A 21741-nucleotide genomic window follows, 5' to 3' on the forward strand; every position below is an offset into this window, starting at 1 on the left:
TTGGCTGATATGGTTGTTCTTTCTATCCCTTGTTGTTTGCAATCCCTTCATATCCTTCAGTCATTTCTCTAACCCTTCCACTGGGGACCGCATTTTCATTTCAAGGGTTGGTTACAAGCATCTGCCTCTGTATTTGTCAGGCTCTGGCAGAGCCTCTCAGGAGACAGCTACATCAAACTCCTGTCAGCATGCACTTCTTGGCATCTACAATAGTGTCTGGGTTTTGGGTCTATGTATGGGATAGATACCCAGATGGGGTAGCCTCTGGATGGTCTTTCCTTCAGTCTCTGCTTCACGTGCTCTCTTCATATTTTGTCCCATGAGTATTTTTGTTCCACCTTGTAAGTAGGACTGAAGTATCCACACTTTGGTCTTCCTTCTTCTTGAGCTTCATGTGGTCTGTGAATTGTATCTTGGGTATTAGCTTTGGGTCTAATATCCACTTCTCAGTGAGTACATACCATGTGCATTCTTTTGTGGTTGGGTTAACGAGGATGATATTTTCTAGTTCCATCCATTTGCCTAAGAATTGCATGTAGTCTGAGTAGTATTCCATTGTGTAAATGTACAACATTTTCTGTATTCATTCTTTTGTTGAAGGATATATGGGTTCTTTCCAGCTTCCAGCTATTATAAATAAGGCTACTATGAACATAGTGGAGCATGTGTCCTTGTTATATGTTGGAGTATCTTTTGGGTATATGCCCAGGAGTGGTATAGCTGGGTCCTTAGGTAGTAATATGTGCAATTCTCTGAGGAACCTCCAGACTGATTTCTAGAGTGGTTGTATCAGTTTGCAATTCCACCAACAATGGAGGAGTGTTCCTCTTTCTCCATCCTCTCATTTTCCATTAACACTAACCAGAATTCAGTTTTCTTCAAATGTCTTACATATTGATATCTATACTCCTCTCCTCTCACATACTTTGTTTTTCTGCTCCTTTCCTTTACATTTTTCTTCATACTGTTCCCTTTAGTCACCAATGGTATTGTTCAGGGGTTGTCTAAAATTCTTAGCTCGTGAAACTGTAAGACACACATGCCTCCTACATATGTACTTGGAAGTTGTGGGTATGTGCCACTTATGTGAAGGTACCTATTGTTACTGCCCCAGGTGACAATATGAACCTGGGAGAGCGGAACCTAAAATGAAGCAGATAAAAGTCACGTGTAATAGACATCTTTATTAGGGGCATCAGGCAGTTTATATGCTGAGGGCATTCTGAGGGTTAGTCAAAATCATATGGGCAAAGTTCATTTGAGATCAAGCTTTATAGAGTCACAAGGACAAGATCACATCCAATGGTTCTCCACCTGTAGGTCATGACCATTTGGGCATCAAATGATACTTTCACAGGAGTCGCCTAAGACCATCAGAAAACATAGTAGCATTCATAACAGGAACAAACTTATAGTTGTGATGAAGCAACAAAGGGTTACCACAGAATGAGGAACTGTATTAAAGGATTACAGTAGTAGGAAGGTTGAGAACCACTGATTAGGCCATGTACAGTCACAGGACAAGTCCTGCTTGGAATCATCATTCTGAATAATGATGAGTAATCTAAAGTAACCCACTTCTGTTTATTACACCTGGGAGGGTCACAAAAGCACACTCTAAGAACAACCCATGTTAGGAAGAAACAGAGATTAAAAGACTTTTGTCTTCTTTCTTTGGAGTTATTTCACAAGTTCTCAGAAACTCCCCTCAAGCAGGTTCATTCATGGACCATGTTCCAGTGGCCAATGAAGTCAATGGGGATTAGATCATCTGGAGCTGGAGGCACAGGAAGCTGTGAGTGAGTGCTGACAACTGAACTCAGGGACTCAGGAAGATGCCAAGTCCTTTTAACTTCTGAGCCTCAATCAAATCTCTTGCCTCAAATTTGGAGCTTTTTGGATACGTTCACTTATTTTTTTTATTGAAAATAATTTTTCCATACAATATATTCTGACATCTCCTTTTAGAGTCCTCCAGATCCTCCCCACATCACATGTCCAACTTTATGTTATGTGTTTTTCTTAGAAAATGGGCAAATACAAAACCAATCAATCCAGAATAAAACAAAACAAAGAAACAGGGGAAAAAACAAAGAGAAAGCATGAGAAACACAAATGCAGTAACAAAGGCCATAACACCACAAAGTCAAAAACCATAATCTAAGCAAAAAGCATGGAAGGTTTAAAACAACACCCAAACAGGGCATTATGCTGCCACAGTCTCCGTAAAGTCATATGTCCATAAATTCATATGTGCATCAGTCCTGCTGTGCACAGACCCCTTGTTTCTGTACTGTCTTCTATCACCTCTGTGTTACAATCTGCCAGTACTAGGCGTGAAGGCTCTAGTTAGGCACCACCTTGAATTCTCCATATCCACTGAGATATGTTTTCAGCAATAAGATCTTGCCATTGGTTTTTAGGGAGAAACCAATAGCCACAGCAATAGCGAAAGTTGTTTGAGGTTACCCCTTGGTCAATAACTTAATTATATATAACCCACTTTTTGGCTCCGGAGGTTTCATTTGATGAGGAAAGAAATTTATTCAGGGTTTTATTCTCTTGTTTTATTCCATTACATTTCTTTCATATGTGTATATATTTTTGAGAGTTCCTACTGTAGTAGGTTTCCATTGTGACTCCTCGAGTGGCACTTATGTTAGCTGTCCCTCCCTGTTGTCTAGCTCTTTCTCCCTTTTCCCTCCCTCTCTCTGTTTACTCTTTTTGTTCCATTCCCTTCCTCCCTGTCTCTTCCTAACTACATATTCTATTTCCTCTTCCTTCCCTCCCTCTTAGTTCCTTACTCTATTCCTAATCTCTGTGGCTCTACTAATTGTAGCATGCCTATTGATGGCTTAAAAGCTAACGTAAGAGAACACAAACACACTTAAGATTTCTTTTTGAGTTGGGTTACCTGACTCAAGATGAGTTTTTAGGTCTGTCCTCTTCCCTATGGATTTTAAGATTTCTTTTTTGCTCCTCTTTAACAGCGGAATAATGAATATTCCATTGTGGAAATGTACTGCCTTTTCATTATGCATTCATTTTGATAAACTATGAGCCCTTGAAGTTTGAAAGCTGTTTCCCTCCACCTGCAGCAGAAAGTAAAGTATTTTCATGATGCAGAAATTCCTCTGCATATATTGAAGGAAGGATCTAATATTTGTTTATAGCCACTTTAATATCTATAACGACAACCAGGGCCATCTTTATCTTTGTTTCATTAATAAAAAATTAGCTCTTGAAATATGTTAAATCATTGCCAAAATCTACAAAATTATAAAGTACCAAGGGTGTAAAATCCCTCATGAGTATTTTTCCCATAATATATTGCTGCAGTCTGCATAGTCTTCTACCTCTTAAAATATGCATGTTCTTCCACTTCTCAAAAGTCACTCCACAATCCTCCAGTGGGCTGTAAGATTTCATATACTGCATCTTTATTTCTGGAAGCCTCTAGCTGTGAATTAGTTAAACGGCTTTGGCTTCCTGCACAATGTACATGTGCACCCTCCCAAGAGCTCACTAGATTTGCGAATGAAAAACATAAATATGCCAGCTAAATTTTGATATGCTTTGACTACTAGCTCAATGACTGGGCACTTCTAATCTTCCCTGAGCCTAGCATACATTCTCCCCTCCAACTTTCCTTAGTCAACTTGCTAAATCAACATTTCATCTACCCCAGATTCAGTAAGGGGAGTGGCCCTTAGGGACATTTTCCCTGGATTGTTACATGGCTGGTTGCTTTCTTTGTTGCTACTCTTACATCTGATCCTTCTCCCTCATGGTCTCTATCTATTTTCTCTCTCTCTCTCTCTCTCTCTCTCTCTCTCTCTCTCTCTCTCTGTGTGTGTGTGTGTGTGTGTGTGTGTGTGTGTGTGTGTGTGTGTGTGTGTGCGCGCGCCTTGTCTGTGCAATCTAAAAGTCCTCCCTCCATCTTTTTGCCCAGCCATTGGCTGTTTGGAAATTTTTTATTATCAATCAAAGCCAGCTAGGGGCAGAGAACCTCATATCTGGAAGCGCAGCTTTTTGGTAGCCAAAATAAAACAGACCATTAGAACCAATCCCCAACAGAAGTCCTGTATATTTGCCTACTGGATGAGCTAGTTTGTCCTTGTTCAGATCATTACAAACCTATAGCCATGTTCATGTCCCTATACATTATGAGTCCCTCCTGCTTTGGTGTAAACATCTGCCTTCTTTATACTTCATTCATACATGTTATTACTTTAGTTCTAGGGTCATAAATGAAGAACCTTATATTCTCTGCTAATCATGAAATATTTATTTGTTATTTTGGAATTTTTATTTGTCACATTTAATCTTTTTAAATTTTGTGTATATGTGTGCATATATCTGGTACACACAAGCCATGCCGTGATTTGTGGAGATAAGAGGACAACTTGAAAGAGTTGTTCTATCCTTCTACTATGTTACTTTTAGAAATTAAGGTCATCAGACTTGTTGACACACATCTTTACCCAGTGAGCCATATCACTGGTTGTTCATAGGTTTTTATAAAGTAAGTTGTTTAGAATCATACAAAAATATTCCACAATGGAGATCTCCCTAAAAGATGTCAGCAATAAACAACCTTTCAATAACATGGGCTATAATAGAGTGAGATTTAGAATAATGGCCTCTAGAATTTCCTTGAAAATCATTCTCAGAATCCACAGGTGAAACTAATGTACTGTGTACTTATGGGAATCAAGGTTTATTTTTATCATTGTGAAAAATGTCTGAGAGAATTTAAAGGAGAAAACATTTGTTTGACTCATTTTTTAGAGCTTCATTTTCTGAAGTTGTTATGAGAAAGAACAACATGGCAGAAGGTTCCAGAAGAGCAATGTTGCTTACCTATGGTGTCCAGGAAAAGAAAGCTGCAGAACAGAGGTAGCCTGGGACAAGGTACCTTTCCAGGCCATGCACCTACTAACCTATTTTTTTCCATCTACATACCACCTTCTTTTCCAGCACTTCCTAATAATCTTGTCATATTGTAAATATATCCAAGGATTAATCTATCCATCAATTACAGTTAAGTCCTCAGGACTCAATCAATTCTAAAGCCCATCAACTTTTAACACCTGAGGACTTGGAAGAAAACTTTATACCTGAACCATCCCACTCACAGAAGCAATCTCCCTGTTCTCACATGAAAAATGCCATGTGATCTTTCTTATGTCTGTCTCCCACAGTCTGCTAATTGTTTTTATACATCTACCTTTTACCTAGATGCCTGCTTCAGGAGCACTGTCAGGTAATCATCCTTGTACAAGCACTCCCCAGCTAGGGTATGTCCTCTGACGTCACAGCTGCACACTGTGACTTCCACCTTTGAGGATAAGAAATGTTTTCTTCAGCATTAGTTATTCAAACACCCTATGCCATCTTGCACTTCCAATACTTTCCAGAGATTACTATCTATCAGCTTCCTTCTGTTTGGGTTCTGGATGGTATCTAGTTAGGAGCTATTCTGAGCCAGCAATTTGCAAAGCATTTCTCTATGTTAGCCTATTTAATCCTTACCCCAGTCCAGATGGGAAAAGATTTAATAATGTGAAATAATTTTTGCATTATCTGACAGCTCATAGGACTTGGAATCAATACCTTGGCTTAAATCTATAAAATTAAAGCCACCATTTTATAGTTTTGCTTTTATTCTCCCTTCCCTTCTATCAGTCATCTGAGAACTGTGCTCAGGTTGGTGTCAGGAGTGATTGCAGCCTCTAAGAAGCAGCTTCTCCTCCTGGCCACAGCACTATACTTAGTTCAACCAATACACCCCTTCCTCTCTTTCTCATAAGAATAGCCTTGGGAGGGAGTCTTCATTCTTCACGCTCCAGACTGTCCTCTGAATGTGTCTTCAAATATTTGATCCCTTGAGTAAATAGCTTGGTCTCCAGGATGAGTGGCTGAACTGGGCTTTATGCAGTAACACTCTGAAGAAGGCAATTCTCTACTCAGAACAAAGCAAACACTCTCGTAGTTTTCACTGTGATAATGACAGAATGAAAAGGATCGGAACATTTCTATTTGAGCAGACAGGAGTGGGCCAATGTCCAGGGAACTGGGGAAGGCAGCTCTGGTTTCACTTTGAATGAAGTCATCATTTGAATGGTAGGTAGATGCTTGGTGCAGGAACAGAAGTTTATGACTTGACGAGTTTAAGATAATGGAATAGAAGAAGTATAGTTTTATTAAAGGCTCTGAAATGAATGAAATGCTCTCCTTTTCCTTGGCATCTATTGCCAAAAAAAATAAATAAAGAGATTAGAGAACTGCAAAAGACTGACTCGCTGTGTGGAGGAAATGGGAAAGTGGTGAGAAGCATGCAAAACAGCCTCGCAGCATAAAAACAGACTATACTGTTATAGTAGAGCCTTGGAAAGATGATGCTGCTGGACCAAGGGCACTTTTAAGGAACAGAAAAATAATTGCCTAAGTGAGAATCAAGTATCACTTTTATGTGGAAATGAAACTTGATCTTAGCCAGAAGGCCAAGAAAAGATGATGTGTAGAAATTATCAGTTTTCAAAGCCCATTTAAAGGTACAAAGCACACAGGATCCTGCAAGTTCTTCATAGAATCTGCCAAGAAGCACAATCTTTGTATGATACTGTCCTGTGCCAACAAATACCCTAGTTGTTTGGAAATCCTTCCATGAAAAAAAGACCTATCTAAATTTGCTTAATGAAGTCATTACTAGAGAAGACACAGATGTAATGATCACTATAAAAATAAGGGTTGACTCTTTCTGATCTAAGGGACCAATCAGTTGAAATATCAAGTCCCCAAATTCTTTTATAAAAATTCTTTGCAGGATTCTGTGCACCTTGTACCCTTAAATGGATTTTTCTAACTGATAATTTCTACATGTAATCTTTTCTTGGCCTTCTGACTAAGATCAAATATTGTTTCCACATAAATGTGATGAGGAACATGGACATTAAAATCTCACAGTAGCTACTGTGCTGACATAGGGAGAGAGTGGCAGGAAGTTGCCAAGGACAGTCTTAGGGTCTTTCAGTTCAACAATGTTTTGCTGTCCATCCAAAGACAGAGTGTCCTTTTATCGCATACCTCTCAGCTTTAACCGTCTGTATAGCCCTGGACATTAAGTGCTCCCATGACTCTTAATGGGGGAGAAGAAGCATTGTGTTCTGACCTGCTACTTGCTTTACTGGCATTAGTACTTATTTGCTGGCTTCCATGTATTATCCAGTTTACATATGTGCATACACACAGCATCACACATATGTGTACATAAGTACATCTACATATTCTTGTCAATATCTATAGACAGGCACACATGAATACTGAATGTTCATTGTAGGCAGGGACTTTTGCTTGTTTTCCTTTGGAACTCACTCATTTCCAAATGCATAGTGAATCATACCCCGAAAAGGGATAGCCCTTTTCATTTGTTATGCAATCTGCTTGTTTAGCTCACTTTAAATATCACATTATGATTATTAACCAAGCTTTTATCTTTACTATCACAGATTGACACTCTAGGAAAGACGTTACCACTATTCCACTGCATAATGTTGGAGTTGACCCTTTAATTGCTGAAAGATCTTACCCAGTCACAAGCCTTGAGTGATAGAGCTGAAGTATGAAGCCAGACCTAATCCCACAACTAGAACACGTCCCTTCCAGATCCTCTGTCTCTACTGAGATAGTGCATGGCACGCATCAACTCAGATGCCTGCCAAAGAAAGCCTTCAGGCTTTAGCAGACATGCCATGCTTTCTTCTTAGATTAGTTGTGAGATAAGTACAGTCACTATAACCAACAAGAGTCACTGATCAGGGCCTTAAAATCCTTAGGTTAATTTTCTCCTAATGTAAAATATTACTTTGTCAATTCATCATTGAGAAGGCTTTAAAATTGTTTTGGAGATGTGTAGGTGAGACTTCAGTTTCTCTCAAAATCACCTCAACTGGTGAGATTTCTCCAGAGAGAAAGGGTGACTGAGGGTCACCCTCAAAAGGGAATGAAACCAATGTACCAAGGACTGTAGAGCCTCTCTTTCTGTTTTGGGGATGGGTCAACTGATATTCCCATTTTCCTCAGGAAATCTTGTTAATTCATACATCTTAGGACCGAGAACTCACAGAAACTCACTATGCTATCAATCTGTTCAGCAGAAGAGACAGAGGAGTTGTGATGAGAATTGTGAAGCTGTAGGATTTGACATGACAGACACTATCATACCTCACATGAGGAGCATGTGTCAGGATCCATAGCAGGGAAGACTCTAGAGACAGACATACCGAGAATAGCATTTGAAAAGAATGTTCTTTTAGACCATTTTTGAGGGTTCACATTGACGCTTCCACTATGCAGTACAACCTAACACAGAAAAGCATAAGGAACTTTGAACTATATACACCTCACTTTGAACATGTGTATTTGCGGGACAGGATTGAGGATACATGAGTGTGTGTTGGAATAAAACTACTTTCCCGATAAAGATTTTTCTTTATTTTTGATGAGCATGTCTCAGTGTGAATAACATGTCAGTATCTAGAAAACCTCTGTTTTTATCCTCTATACTCGGAGCAAGTGTGTGTGTGATAACTTTTTATCTTCAGAACTCTAGAGGAGCAATTTAAACCCCAACTTGTATTTTTGTGTATTGCTCTAAAGCAACACAACTTTCTTTCACTCTTACGTGTCTTCAACTCCCCGCCCCCCAAATAGCAGGAAGTAAGCAAATGTGCTTACAAAAATCTGCACATTTGGAGTATAATATAATGGATATTCACCAATCTACTCATTTAATGAAACACATTAAATATTGCTAGAGCAGTGTAGATACAGAGATGAATACAGTAACAAAGAACACATGGTTAAAAATGGAGAAAAGCGTTCCCTCTGGCTAAGAAGAAGAAACAGGGTAAAGTCAGAGGACAAGAGAGGTTCTGTGCTCACCAGGTATATGGACAGGGGGTGGGGCAGCAAAAGGGCATGTTCAACATCACAAGGGAGAGGGGAAAGCCTCATTCCATGTTGTTGAGATAATTTAATATGACAGAAACATGGAATAGAGTAGAGAAAAGTGAGAGACAGACTATCTATATCATAGATGGAAAATAAAGACCAGACCTGTAAACACTTCCTTTCAAAAGTTTTCTGGTTCCAGAGTCTTTTGTTTGTTTTTTGTTTTTGTTTTTTGTTTGTTTGTTTTGTTTTTTGCCTTAGCCTACTTGTGTGGGAGTGTCTCTATGAAAGTCTCCTCATGTTACTGAACTGAAAGAAGTTTTGTTTTTCCTTTCAGCAACCCCTTCTTTACTTGTTTCTATTTCAGAACATTCCATGTAAAGCACAGCTTCAATGCCTCCATGTTCACAGACCCCTATGCAGCATATCTCCAGTACAACATTAACTGAAAGGTCTGTAGCAAGACAGGAAGGAGCCCGCCAAATAAGGCAGACCAAAGTTCTGGAAGAAAAACTGATTTAATGATTTAAACAAATGCCTTGGCAAAAAAAAATTGAATTTAGCCTATGAGTATTCGATCTGAAAGTCAGATTGTCCTTTATGCTATTACAGACTGCTTAATGCATAAGCAACACACATTTTATTTTGTTAAGAATTATTTCTTTTTTTTTTTTGCTTCTGTGAGAGTTCATAGCACTCACAGGCAGGCATGATTCACCATGGCCTACACAGCTAAGCTCATGTTTAGGAGACATTGCTGGAAAACCATACCCATAGGAAACAAGAAATCAAGCTGTCAAAAAAATCAACAGTGACCTAACTACTTGGGTAAATACAATAAATTTCTGGCAGTTAGGCCAGAAGAAAGACTAGGCTGGCCCCAGGGATTCTGCGGATAGGAACTTCCTCATCTAGTGGGAGAAACTGCTCTAAAAGGAAGAAGGGCAATTTATCTACACAGCAAGGCCAATCTGCCCTACATCTTAGTCACAGCCTGCCTGCTTGAGACATCCTGGAAAATCCCAGTTACATGGAAGCCAATAAAAGTTAAAATCACATTTCTCCTTGTACATCCTTACTCAGTGTGCTTAACAGTCACTTCTGTTGGGAGTCTAACGAGGACTTTACTGCCACAAGTCTACAGAGACATAGGCTTTCCAGAGATTTTCTTTTTCTCCTTTTTCTTCTGCTTTACAAGACTCTCAGAAAAACAGCTTCCTTGTCTTCCTAGGACATGGCTGGACTGAGTGGTGCTGGAGCTTACATGGAGTACACAGAGGTAAGAACATGTGTCAGGTTAAGGTAGCCATACCCAGAGTGAAGAAAACAATGGTAGAGGATTCGAGGAGTAGAGAGCATCAGTAGCTGAGCTGCCTTCTTCAACTTAGTCCTGCTCAGAATTTGAACGAGTATTATTTGACATATAAAAGGTCACTGGTGACCCTGTGCTGCCTTTGAACTCAATGGACTGGGCTGCTTCTACTAAATGACAAGACCACATCTGCATAGAAGAGGTCAGTTTAAAATAAGTACTGTAAAGATGTGATTAGAAATAAAATATTTAGCAGTAAGAGACTTATAGTATTAATATATTCAACTGCTACTATAATTTGTTCGTTACTTAAAAAACATTCACTATTTAAATAAATTGATTATTATGCTTTCTTAGTTTTATCATATTTTTATTCATTTATTTTGAATGTGTGCATACACATATGCCACAGAGTGACTATGGAGGCCTGTCCCAGAGATCAAAGTCAGTTATTTGTCTCAGTGGCCTGTGAATTACCCACTCTGCCAATTTGCTGCATTATCTTAAATTCTTCTTAAAGAGTTATCCAAGACATAATGAGAAACTAAGTGGAATTCATTTATTCGTTTGGATATTTAATTTACTGTGTCACAACTTGAATATCTTAGCAGTTGACTCAAATATTTTAGTAGAAGAAGGAATAGCCAGAGCTTTTCAACACAGACTTCAGAGAAAATGAGAATAAGGAATTGTTTATAAGGATTACTTGTTTCATAAGTAGGCCTTTCCTAGAACCCAATGATTAAATATCTTTGTATTTACTATGATATCAGATGACTAGCTGAAGAAAAACTGAAAAGAAAAATCACACACAAAAACTTACTCCAAATATGAACACCTTTGTGTTTGTTTGACTCTGCTTGGTTTTAATAAGTACCTGAGGCATAAAAACCATGGTTCAATGCTGAGTGATCTATCTAGAAATGCCTGGTGATAGGGTTCTTTCAAAAACTCTTTCTAGCCCTGTGCTCTATCTTCTCTTCTCAACGTCTCCAGTTATAACTACTATTTCAGAATCCTGTACATAGGTACTCCTATGGTTACAAGTAGACTTTCTTAAAGATTTATAGAGAAACCTTACACCAAGAGTTAATGTGTTTTAATTTTTAATTCTTATTATTATTCTTTTTATGCATAGAGAACATTGCTGGGAGGTTGGAGGGTGCATTGGACACCAGATCCAAGATCGTGGGAAGTTTGCTACTTACAAGTTTTGTATCACAAATAGGAAAATTAGTGAGGACCCACAGTTTACATTTCCAAGCATGATGTTGCGTGTTAGGATGTTAGGATACTTATCATGGGGGGGGGATTGTGAATCCCCAAAAGTGGTCTAGTGCTCAGGGTGCTTTACCCCTCACAGTCTCCCTTGGGACATGATAATGCTATTGAGGAGAATCACTAGTTTAGAATCAACCTCAGGGCGTCTCTACCTTGCTGAACTCAGAGCATGCTGGGTAGGAACAACTCATAGCATTTTTCAGACCATGGACATTTTGTGCTTACTCAGTTCTAATCCAGTATGGGTCCGGTTTCTTAGAATCAGTCCCCAAAAGAGAAAGTTCAATAATAATGCCAGGCACTTGGTTTTTGATGTCATACTTTCAGTTTAGTCAAATGGCCTCTTGTGGTAATGAGCTACTATTAACCATTCTGTTTATTCTCCAGCAGAAGACTGTCCTTAGAATGTGGTCTGATGAGAACATGACTCTAAATTAGGTGGAGTTTAAGAACAAAGGACAGACATGTCCTTTGTAAAATGTTATCAAACCCTGAAACACTGAGACATAAATAAGTTGGCAAAATCAATTTATTAATCGTTTCTAGTGAAAAGGAGTCCTTGAAACCCCATGCTGATTGCCAGTCATTTCCTCCAACTACTTTTGGTGAAGACCAATGAAGTCTGAACAATGTTTCTTGGTTGTTCATGAATGGCTTTCAGGGTGTGGCTTATGGTATTTAAACACTGATCATGGAAACTGAGCACAGAATTCAGGGCTGCTCTGATCACCCAGTTTATTGAATCACTTAATGACTTGGATAGGTTGTATGTAGGCTATTTGAATTACATCAAGAAAGCATTCTTTTCTGTAAGCTTTCCTGGAGGTGGTCCATTTTGCTAGATGGCAGGCAGTTTCTAAAACTTTAGCCCCTTTGAATGATTATCTCAATCCCTAGGTAGAAAGTAACTGAAGACAGGGATTTTAGCTCTCATTATGCCAATAACTTATCAGTCTAAACTTGTGTTCTAATGTTCCACCTAAAAAGGCTGGCTAAAGTGCATAGGGTCAGATAATCTCTACCCACTTCTATAACATACTTATGTAATGGTCATAACAGCAGTTAATTCATTCATAATTTGCAATCAATTTGATGCATTTTAGCTGTATGTGTTGGTCTTGCTTGCTTACAATTTATTAGTAAACTATTTCAGTACCTAATTAAAATAAATGACAGTAGATATATAGGATATTAGATTGGTCCATCAGCTTGTCCCTGTGATGATGTTTTTGTGTATTTTGGGAATCAAACTCAGGGCCTTGTGCATGCTGAGCATATACCACAAAAATATATATTGGCAACCCTTTTAGCAAATATTTTAACAGAACACAGGATTAGGCTAAATCAGTTAGGTTTTTGAAGATCAGAACCGCTTCTCTTTATTTTATTGACTGCTTAATCTCAACTTTTCATTATTATTAAAGTGTGCTGCACCAAGAAGAAAGGACTTGACAAATTCTCTTGAACAAAAGATAAAGTGCTTGGAAAAACAGAGACAAGAGGTAATGTAGAAATATTAGATAAAGTCACCTAGCAATGTATTAAGACTGAGAGTAAAATAAGGTTTCCTTAATGTCTTATTTCTGTCATTAAATGACAGTACTTATGTCTAGAATACTGGTCTACACTATTTTAAAAGAAAAAGCTTTTAGAAATTATGTTTGTACTATGACAACTGAAAAAGTATTGATGTTATGAATGTGGTGGTTAAAACCCAGCTTTTGCAACTGTTGATATTTTCACCATGTGCATCATGGGAGCTTATTGCCAATGACCTTATAAACTGGCACATGAAGAAATTAGATTTATTAAAAGCTTAAGCACAGTGGATTTAAGTTCAATGACTTCCTGTATTGATCACCTTAAGGAATGTGAGTTATAGATACCTGTCAGGGGCTGGAGAAAGAGCTCAGTAGTTCACATACTTGTTGATACGATAGATGACTCAGGTTCAATTCCCAGAACCACATGATGGTTCTTAACCATCTATAACTCCAATTCCAAAGGATCTTATGGTTCTTCTGATGTCTGATGCCTGGTTCACATACATACATGTAGGCTAAATACCCAAATGGATAAAATAGCAATTGAATGTTAATCTTTAAAAAAAAGTACATAAAGTACAATGCATTAGAAGAAATGTGATTTCTAACACACTGCTGGGAATTAACAAATGTCTTTAGTTGTATTGTTGGTATGTTCCCAATTTAATGGGTGTTAGAACGCTTCCTGACAGAGGAGGTAAAAAGCAAAGTAGATACATCACACATGAGTTCTGTGGCTCTTTTGCTGACTCATTCTGTGCATTTCAGCTTCCTTGTTTTCTTCTTTAGAACCTTCTTCTCCCCTTTGATGCTGGGTAATTCTGTGTCCTTCTGGAAAATCACTAAGCTATTGCAGAATGTCACTTGCATGGCAATGTACCAAGTATCTTCATAGTCTACTCTACAGCTATATACTAAGTAACTAAGAGCTTTCAGGACAAGGATTATCTAGTGATTGTCACTCTGGATTAGGGTTTTTGGGTTTGTTTTTATTTAAGTGGAAATTTTGGATTTTTAATTATTTAAATTTGACTTTACATATTTTTGGACATTGTGGCTATCTTCTTGATATCTACTTCATATTGCTAACTGTAGAATTTTTTTTCAACACAGAATTATAAACTTTTCTTACCAGAAAATGAAACACATACCAAGATGTTTTTTCTTTAGTAAGCAAAAAGTTTTAAATGTATTTCTGAATACTGTCTTATAACAAAAATTACTCCCCAAAAATCCAAACTTTCAGAATGATTTTATTTTACATTCATCCAAAAGGAATCAAAAATATGTCTGTATCCTAAAGTATGTCACTGCAGGCAAATGACACAATTAGTAGAGTTTGTACTTCAAGATAAATTCTTTGAAAAGCTATAACAAGAATTCATTCTGATAGATATAGTAAACAAACAAGAAAAATATGGAGAGCCTTCATCTGATAATAATTCTTACAGAATATAAATGCCTACAAAGTTTCACCAGATTCTGGTTGCATTAAACAAAGATGGAAAAGTAACTAAAGTAGAAAATTTCTAATGACCATCTCAGCTGACTTGTCAAGACATGGCTTAATACTTATTTTTCTTTTAATTCATGAACCAGTTATTGAGATATGAGAATGTGTCCCTCCAAATTCCCAGCAGGGGTGTTATGGAGGACACAGCCCAGCACTGCTACCTACAGTTTGAGGCGTTCCCTTGGCTTGTGGGGGCCATCATTCAGAGGAAGCCAGATCCTTGACTTCACCACAGAAAAGAAATTCCGGGTTAGGCAGGATGAAGTTGAATTGAGTTTATGACAAAAGAAGTTGAACATAGACTTAAACAATAAGAAAAGAAGTTTTAAGGGAAAGAGTAAGCTACACTCCAGAATGTGGGTGTAGGCTCCTCATAAGAGAGCTGTGCTTACTTTCCAAACAGTAGCTATGTAAACTATTTTGGTGACTCAAGTTACAACCCACAGATCTGCATTGAAACATTCTTTCCTTTACTTGATTTGAGGAGACAGGTTATAGGATGGCTCTTCAGGTGCCTTGGGCAGGACTGTACACTGATAAAATAAATAGGGGGTCATAAAGTTTGCAAGAAAGAAGTTAAGACACACCTTTGTTTCCGCTGTAAATGGAGTTTCTAATGAGATTCCTAGATAACTGTAGGCTTTCAGCTGGGAAAACAAAAATCCATTCATGCTCAGGCCTTGAGTATGGTCCTTTGAATAATCTTACTTGAAACCTCTTTAAAAGGAAATTTGTCTTTTTCAGTCTTACAGTAGATGTTGCAGTTCTTGGTTCATGATTTAGCTCTTGAAAGCCTCCCACCAGACTCTAGGTGAGAGGCCGCTTCTCTACCCAGGTCCTCACAACCCACTCTTTCTAACCTGACCTCAGAACTATCCCAGTCCAACCAGAGCTTCCTTCTGGAGCTGCCTTTATCCACGGCTTTGAAAATCCGTATAAGTTCAAATAGTGATCTCATGTTTTCTAAACTTCCAAATAGACTGAAATCTTTTGTTGCATCACCAATCTTTAATAATTTCAGCTCCTGGATGTCAATCAACAATGGGACCAGCAATTTCGAAATATGAAAGAGTTATATGAAAGAAAGGTAAGAAATTATTTAATTTTGGTAGGGCCAGAAGAGAATTTTGTGAATCCTTAACTACTGGCAAACAAGGAACTGAGCTCTACCATCATGATTGGTCTCTTCATTATGACGATTCAGTGTCAGATAATTGCTGAAAAGGTAGCATAGGTTCTGTCCCAAGAGTTCTCCTGTGGGCTCCCAGCTCTGAGTTGTTATTACCAAGTGAAGGCTGAGGTCTTGTCAGTGAGAAGTCCATGAGAAATGAGCTACCTTCTACACATAGAGAAGCAGCGGTAAGAGACAGAGTGGAAGGGAAATGCCCTCTTCTGCTTTCTCTAAAGCATATGCAGTGGAGAAGCTTTTTAGCCAGAACGGAACTTTTTGGGGAATTTCTTAAAGATAAGTTAAAGTCGTTGTTATTTGATAGCACTCCATTTTCTAAAAGGCAGAAGAAAGTAAATTCCCCTAAATAGTTGAGAACGAAGAAAACTGACCACAGTAATACAACAGTCCTTGCGTTTTCTTCCCCATTTGAGAGTTAAATTTAGAAACAGGAAGATGGAGTCACACTACAGTTATCTGGCGACCTAGTTCTATCCATGCTGGCTCCAAATTGTAACAACAGTGTTCCCAGAAAGAACTTCCCAGAGTGACCAGTGAACCCAGAGGTTATAACAAGTGCAGTTCTCAAATTGGAGGAAGAACCATGTCTAAGGTTCTCTTTCAGAGATTAAATTTGTCAGGAGGCAGAGAGGCAGATCCCAGGCCTGGATGGTTCTACCTGTTTCCTGGCCACCTGCGGCTTTTTCTCACCCCTTACCTTCTAGAGGCCACGTACATCTGGAGAACTGAGAGCCCTGCCTTCTGTGTTCTAGCTCCTCCAGGTCAGGAAGTAGGGGTGGCTTGGAGAAAGGATAGATGAGCAGGACCTTCTTTTGGGGATAAATTGTGTGCTTTCTCTGCAGAGCAAGCCCCCTTGAAAATGCAAACTGTAGGGAAAAGCTCTTCCCCAGGGTCCTCCTGAATTGCTTGGGGCGAGGCGCTTTTGATCCTAAGTGCACTGGGCCTGACACCTGGTGTGATTGTCTGCAATTGTCTCTGATGATCCCTTAAGGTCCTGGAGCTAAAATCTAAACTGGCGGCCGCAGAAAATACTCACACCCTGGAGAAGAAACCGAAGCAAAGTGTGACAGAGGGCGACAGGCAGCTCGAGGTGGGTGGCCTCTGGTTGAGCAAGGTCGGATTTTGAAAACTGGCTCCCTAAGGAACCACAGACAGGCACAGTGCCCCAGAATGGATGGGGTGGGGGTGTGGGTGGGGATGGGGGTGGGGAATTTGGGAGGGAGGAAGGCGCGCCTCCAGTGACCAGGAAATGAGAAGGTAGTTGATTGGATGAGAACCTTACAGGGCTTTGCAACCTCTTCTTTGACTCCCCTCACTGCCCCCTCCCCCTTTTTTTCTTTCTTTCTTTCTTTCTTTCTTTCTTTCTTTCTTTCTTTCTTTCTTTCTTTCTTTCTTTCTCTTTCCTTCTTTCCTTCTTTCCTTCTTTCTTTCTTCCTTCCTTCCTTCCTTCCTTCCTTCCTTTCTTTCTTCCTTTCTTTCTTTCTTTTTTTCTTTCTTTTTTTTTTGCTAAAGACAAAGTATCCCTAAGTCTAGCAGTCTTAACTCTCTTGTCCAGAATTGTTTACTCACGCCAGGCTGGCCTTGAGCCTTCCTGCCTAAGGGTCTCAAGTGCCGTGGTTATAGAAGTCAGCCTTAAGAACACGGGGCTTCTGAACCCAGACTTCTGACTGCAATGAGAGGGGTTTCTCCTGAGGCAAGCTTTGTCTCCTGTCGTTGGACTTTATGATACGATACGGTTTATGAAAGGCGGACTGAAGCTATAGTAAGAATAAAAACAGGCTTAAGTATTTGCAAGGAAAGCTTCTCACGACCATCCACTTAAGTGCAGAAGTCCAACAGTATTGTTAGCAGAATGTCTAAAGTGAAGTCTGTGTCCTGGTGTCCCTGACACTATTCTCAATAGGAAAATCAAAGTAACAATTCATTGTGAAAACCTGAGAAAGGAAATGTATTCAGTGTGTGTACCCACATTGAGAAGAACACAAGAAAGAGGTTCAGTGACCTTCAAGTTCAAGTTCTGAATTCTGACATGACAATCGGTTTTAAACAAAGGTCAAGAGGTGTTCACCACTAAGCAGTCCTGGTTATCTTAGTCCTGTGTCTGTTGCCGGATACTTACTGATTCATTGCCCTCCTCTAGTCTACCTTGTGAATCTGAGAAATACACACACACACACACACACACACACACACACACACACACACACACATCCCTGTGAAATCTCTTTGGCTGGCATCCTTAGGAACCTTATCTCAGTAGTCTGACAGTCAAAGGGAGGGCTTGTATGTCTCTCTGAGTATCTTCACTCCTGCCAGGAACAATACTTACCATGCCGTAGCCCAGGTTTGCCCACCTTGGTCAGGTTACTGTCAGTGTGAACCAGGAAACAAGGCTGTGACAATTCCCTTTCTGCCACGCAGCACACACTCACTTCCTTCTCCAGATACACCCTAGCTAGGAATTTCAGTAATTTTTTCTTTATGTACTTGGGAACCTTTTCTAGATGTAATACAATAATCTCTCTTAACCTCAGTTAAATAGAAAATGATTAACTCATCTAAGTACATAGGCCCAGGCCCTTGAAGTGCTAATGAGATGTTTCCCTTTTAAAGAAAGTAAGTTGCTTGAGATTGTGACTGCCAAATTAGTGGTCATCTCATTATTACTTCTCATCTTGAGTTATCTATATTCTGCAATATTTATTTTTCTAGACTGAGTTCATTAATGGTCCGATTTTCTCCATAGAACTTTGTGATCTACGGTATGAAATGGAGGACTAAGAGACATGAGTCAGGATCCTCAGTTGTGTAAAACAGTGAACTTCTTGGAGATTGTCTGAGGCGCTGGCAGTCAGAGGCTGGATTTTTGCCTTTTCATTACAGCAACGACAGTGCTATACTCTGAATCTGTAACAGAGTTCCTTACTTGTCTAAAATTTATTGTCCTTGTTTCTGGTATGAATTGTGCAGGATTGGCCTTGAGCTTTTTAATATCAGTTTATTACAGTGATACCCTTCCCCTTGTTTTAGGCCTTTTAAATGTTTTAAACCAGTTCCTTAGGAATAGGAAGTAGATTATGCACCACACCCACTGATTTGACTATTGCATATGAGGATTAAGGTCTTAAATTTTTACCTGGAGGATCACCACAAAAGCATCAAGTTTTGATACATTCAGTAACCTGTCCCCCATCCAGAGAATATTGCTCAAAAGGAATGTTAGAGCAAACCTTGAAGGTCTGGTTTGCTTATGTTTGGGGGATGACTATCTGCCAGAAGCAGCCAGTCTCTGAGGATTTCTGTCACTTTGGTAATTTTTGATTTGGATCTTGTTTTCTTGTTCTTTTCTTCAGAAGGAAAAAGACATCTTAAGGAAAGAATTACAAGCACTGAAGAAGGAGAACAAGCTGTTGAAGGAAAACAATGCTGTGGCCAATCGGAAGAAAGAGCACTATGCCTGTGAAATCAAACGCCTCAATAAGGTACCAGATCAGGTGAAGCAAGGAGGGTCCAAGTGAAAGGCCCAGCAGTAGTTCTTCTGAATTACAACAGAGCCAGGGCCACAGTGAAGTTCTGCTTGCCTCTGCTGAGGATGAACTTTCCAGTTTACACAGAGCACCTAGCCACAGCATGGAGCCATAATAGGCTAGGATGCTTTAGGGAATTTTTGTTCCTGCCAAGGAACAAGAGAACAAGAGAAATAATAGTTGTCAGGAAGAACTTTATTTTAAAGAACCACATAACTGCACGGGGTGCTTGTGAACAATAACGCATATTTTGGTCAACCACAAAAGCTTCCTGGGGAAGCAAGCTGTCCTTTAAAGTGATAGCTCCGGAACTGGGCATGATGCATGCGAGATGTATGGGAGGTTGCTCAGGGCCAAACTCAAGACTGAGACGTCTGCTGTCTGGGGAGCAAACCTGAATCCACTGTGAATAGGAACCGGCCACAGAAAGAGGCTTTGGGGGCCCACAAGAGACTCAATAGCTAAGCTCAGAGGAGAACTGAATCTCTATAAGAGGATGACGATGAGTGTGTGAATGTGGGCATATGTTTGTATATGTGTGCATATGTATATATGTGTGTCTGTGTATATATGTGGGCATGTATGTGTAGATATATGTGTGTAGTAGATATGTATGATATGTGGATGTATGTGTGTTTATGTATATGCATGATATGTATATATGTGTATATATGTCTATACATGTGGTATATATGTATTATATGTGTGTGTGTGTTTGTGTATGTATATTGTGATGTGGGCATGTGCATGTATGTATATGTGTGTATATATGTGTATGTATATAAGTATGTGCATATATATACATGTACAAGTACATGTGTATATGTGTGTATACATTTGTGTATATGAGTGCATGTATATTTGTATGTGTTTTGTTTCATGTACTAATGTAATATTCTGGGGAATGAGAAAACTAATTTAGCATAAAATCATAAATCCTATACTGCTGTTTTTCCAAGAGCTAAGCCAAGTGTAAACACAGGCATATTGAAGACTGTGGATAAGTTAAGATATGCATCACTTAATTAGGTATTTTATGACCAAATTAACAGAAATGACCTACAGCAAAAGAAAGTAGCAGCCTGACCTCTAAAATGTGTTTAAATGTGTTATACATGGACTGCATGCCAGCTCATACTCAGAGACCCCATTTAAAGACCCCAGTGAGCTGTGTGCTGGTGTCTTTGACAGGATGTTTACTAACCAGACTTGGCATTAAGTCTGCTTGCAGCACAAGTCATTCTTCAAGAGAAAACAGGAGGTAAAGAAGGTAAAGAAAGACTTCATCCTTCAGAGAGATAGAAAATGTTCAAGGAAAATATATGTCTTTTCCTTTTTATCCTCTACTGGAAAGATTACTCTACAGAAATCAGAGAATGTACAGTAACTGTCATCACATCTGAGCTCTGGCTTGTTTTACCACATGAAGGCAAAAAAAAAAAAAAAAAAAAAAAAAAAAAAAAAAAACAACAAAAAAAAAAACCAACCAACAAAAAACAAAACAAAACAAAACAAAAACCCAAACAACAAAAACATGTAAGTAGCCAAGAGTTTTGTATTTGGGTTCATTTCATTTCCAAGCGCACGTGCTGTTTTCCTGCAATTAGTGATTGTGGCTGACAGAACCTATTTAAATTCAGAGACATAGGCACTGCCTTGCACAACTATAACTTCAACACTTGGGTGGCAAAGGCAGGAGGATCTATTGTAACTTCAGGCCAGCCTGGTCTCCATAGCAAGCTCCAGGTGAATCAGGTGTGTCTCCAAAAAAAGTAGATTTTACAATTTGATACATAGAAACACAAAAGCTCATCCAGAAAAAAATAATCCTAACAAAATTCACATCTTTAGACATGAAAATATTTTCAACAAATATTTTTCCTTCTTACCTCGATTAAAATTATACACCCTCACCCCAGATACAATCTCCTTTAATTTTTTTCCTGGCATTTCTGAATGTCACCATGTACAGAATGATGTCTAACATTTATCAACCCTTATTTAGTGGTCCACTGTTAATTGTGAGTTCCTTGAGGTAGGCTTGGGCATGGTACAAGCCCTGGTTACCACAGTGCGGTTCACAAATAGAGTATGTGGCCACAGTGCATGTGAGGGCTTATAACTATGCCTTGTTTCTCTTTAAGCAGAAGAAAAATAAAGTTGTAGGATAAAAACATATTATGTTAGTATTTATTCACATAACAGTGGCTGTAAAATAAGTTTTATTATGTATCTTCATGGAGCAAAACCCACAACATATGTAATAACCAATTTCTGATCTGAGCATCATCATTTAAAAGATATCACGTTAACATAACCCAGAATTTATTGCTCCTGATTCATGATTCATGATAAGGAACATAAAATTAAATAAAATCCCCAATATGCTTAAAACCCCAAAAGATTTCAACCCACTCTGC

The 21741-nt window shown here is 38.9% G+C and overlaps 1 protein-coding gene across 11 annotated transcripts in view; it reads left to right on the plus strand.

Moving 5' to 3' along the window:
* Tnip3 (TNFAIP3 interacting protein 3) overlaps nt 1-21741 on the plus strand; it is a 98357-nt gene that overhangs the window by 46319 nt on the left and 30297 nt on the right. For 7 of the 11 annotated variants that reach the window (XM_087659345.1, XM_087659347.1, XM_087659349.1 and 4 more), the window contains 5 exons: nt 10187-10234; nt 12973-13050; nt 15627-15692; nt 16786-16884; nt 19148-19276. In XM_087659345.1, the coding sequence (XP_087515471.1) occupies nt 10187-10234; nt 12973-13050; nt 15627-15692; nt 16786-16884; nt 19148-19276 (420 nt within the window). Of the gene's footprint in view, nt 1-10026; nt 10235-12972; nt 13051-15626; nt 15693-15866; nt 15965-16785; nt 16885-19147; nt 19277-21741 lie in introns of those variants that run through there. The other 4 variants (NM_001431918.1, NM_001431919.1, NM_001431920.1 and 1 more) reach the window with 2 other exon arrangements.

Source organism: Rattus norvegicus, chromosome 4, assembly GCF_021556685.1.
Source record: "Rattus norvegicus strain SHRSP/BbbUtx chromosome 4, alternate assembly SHRSP_T2T, whole genome shotgun sequence".
Lineage (NCBI taxonomy): Eukaryota > Metazoa > Chordata > Mammalia > Rodentia > Muridae > Rattus > Rattus norvegicus.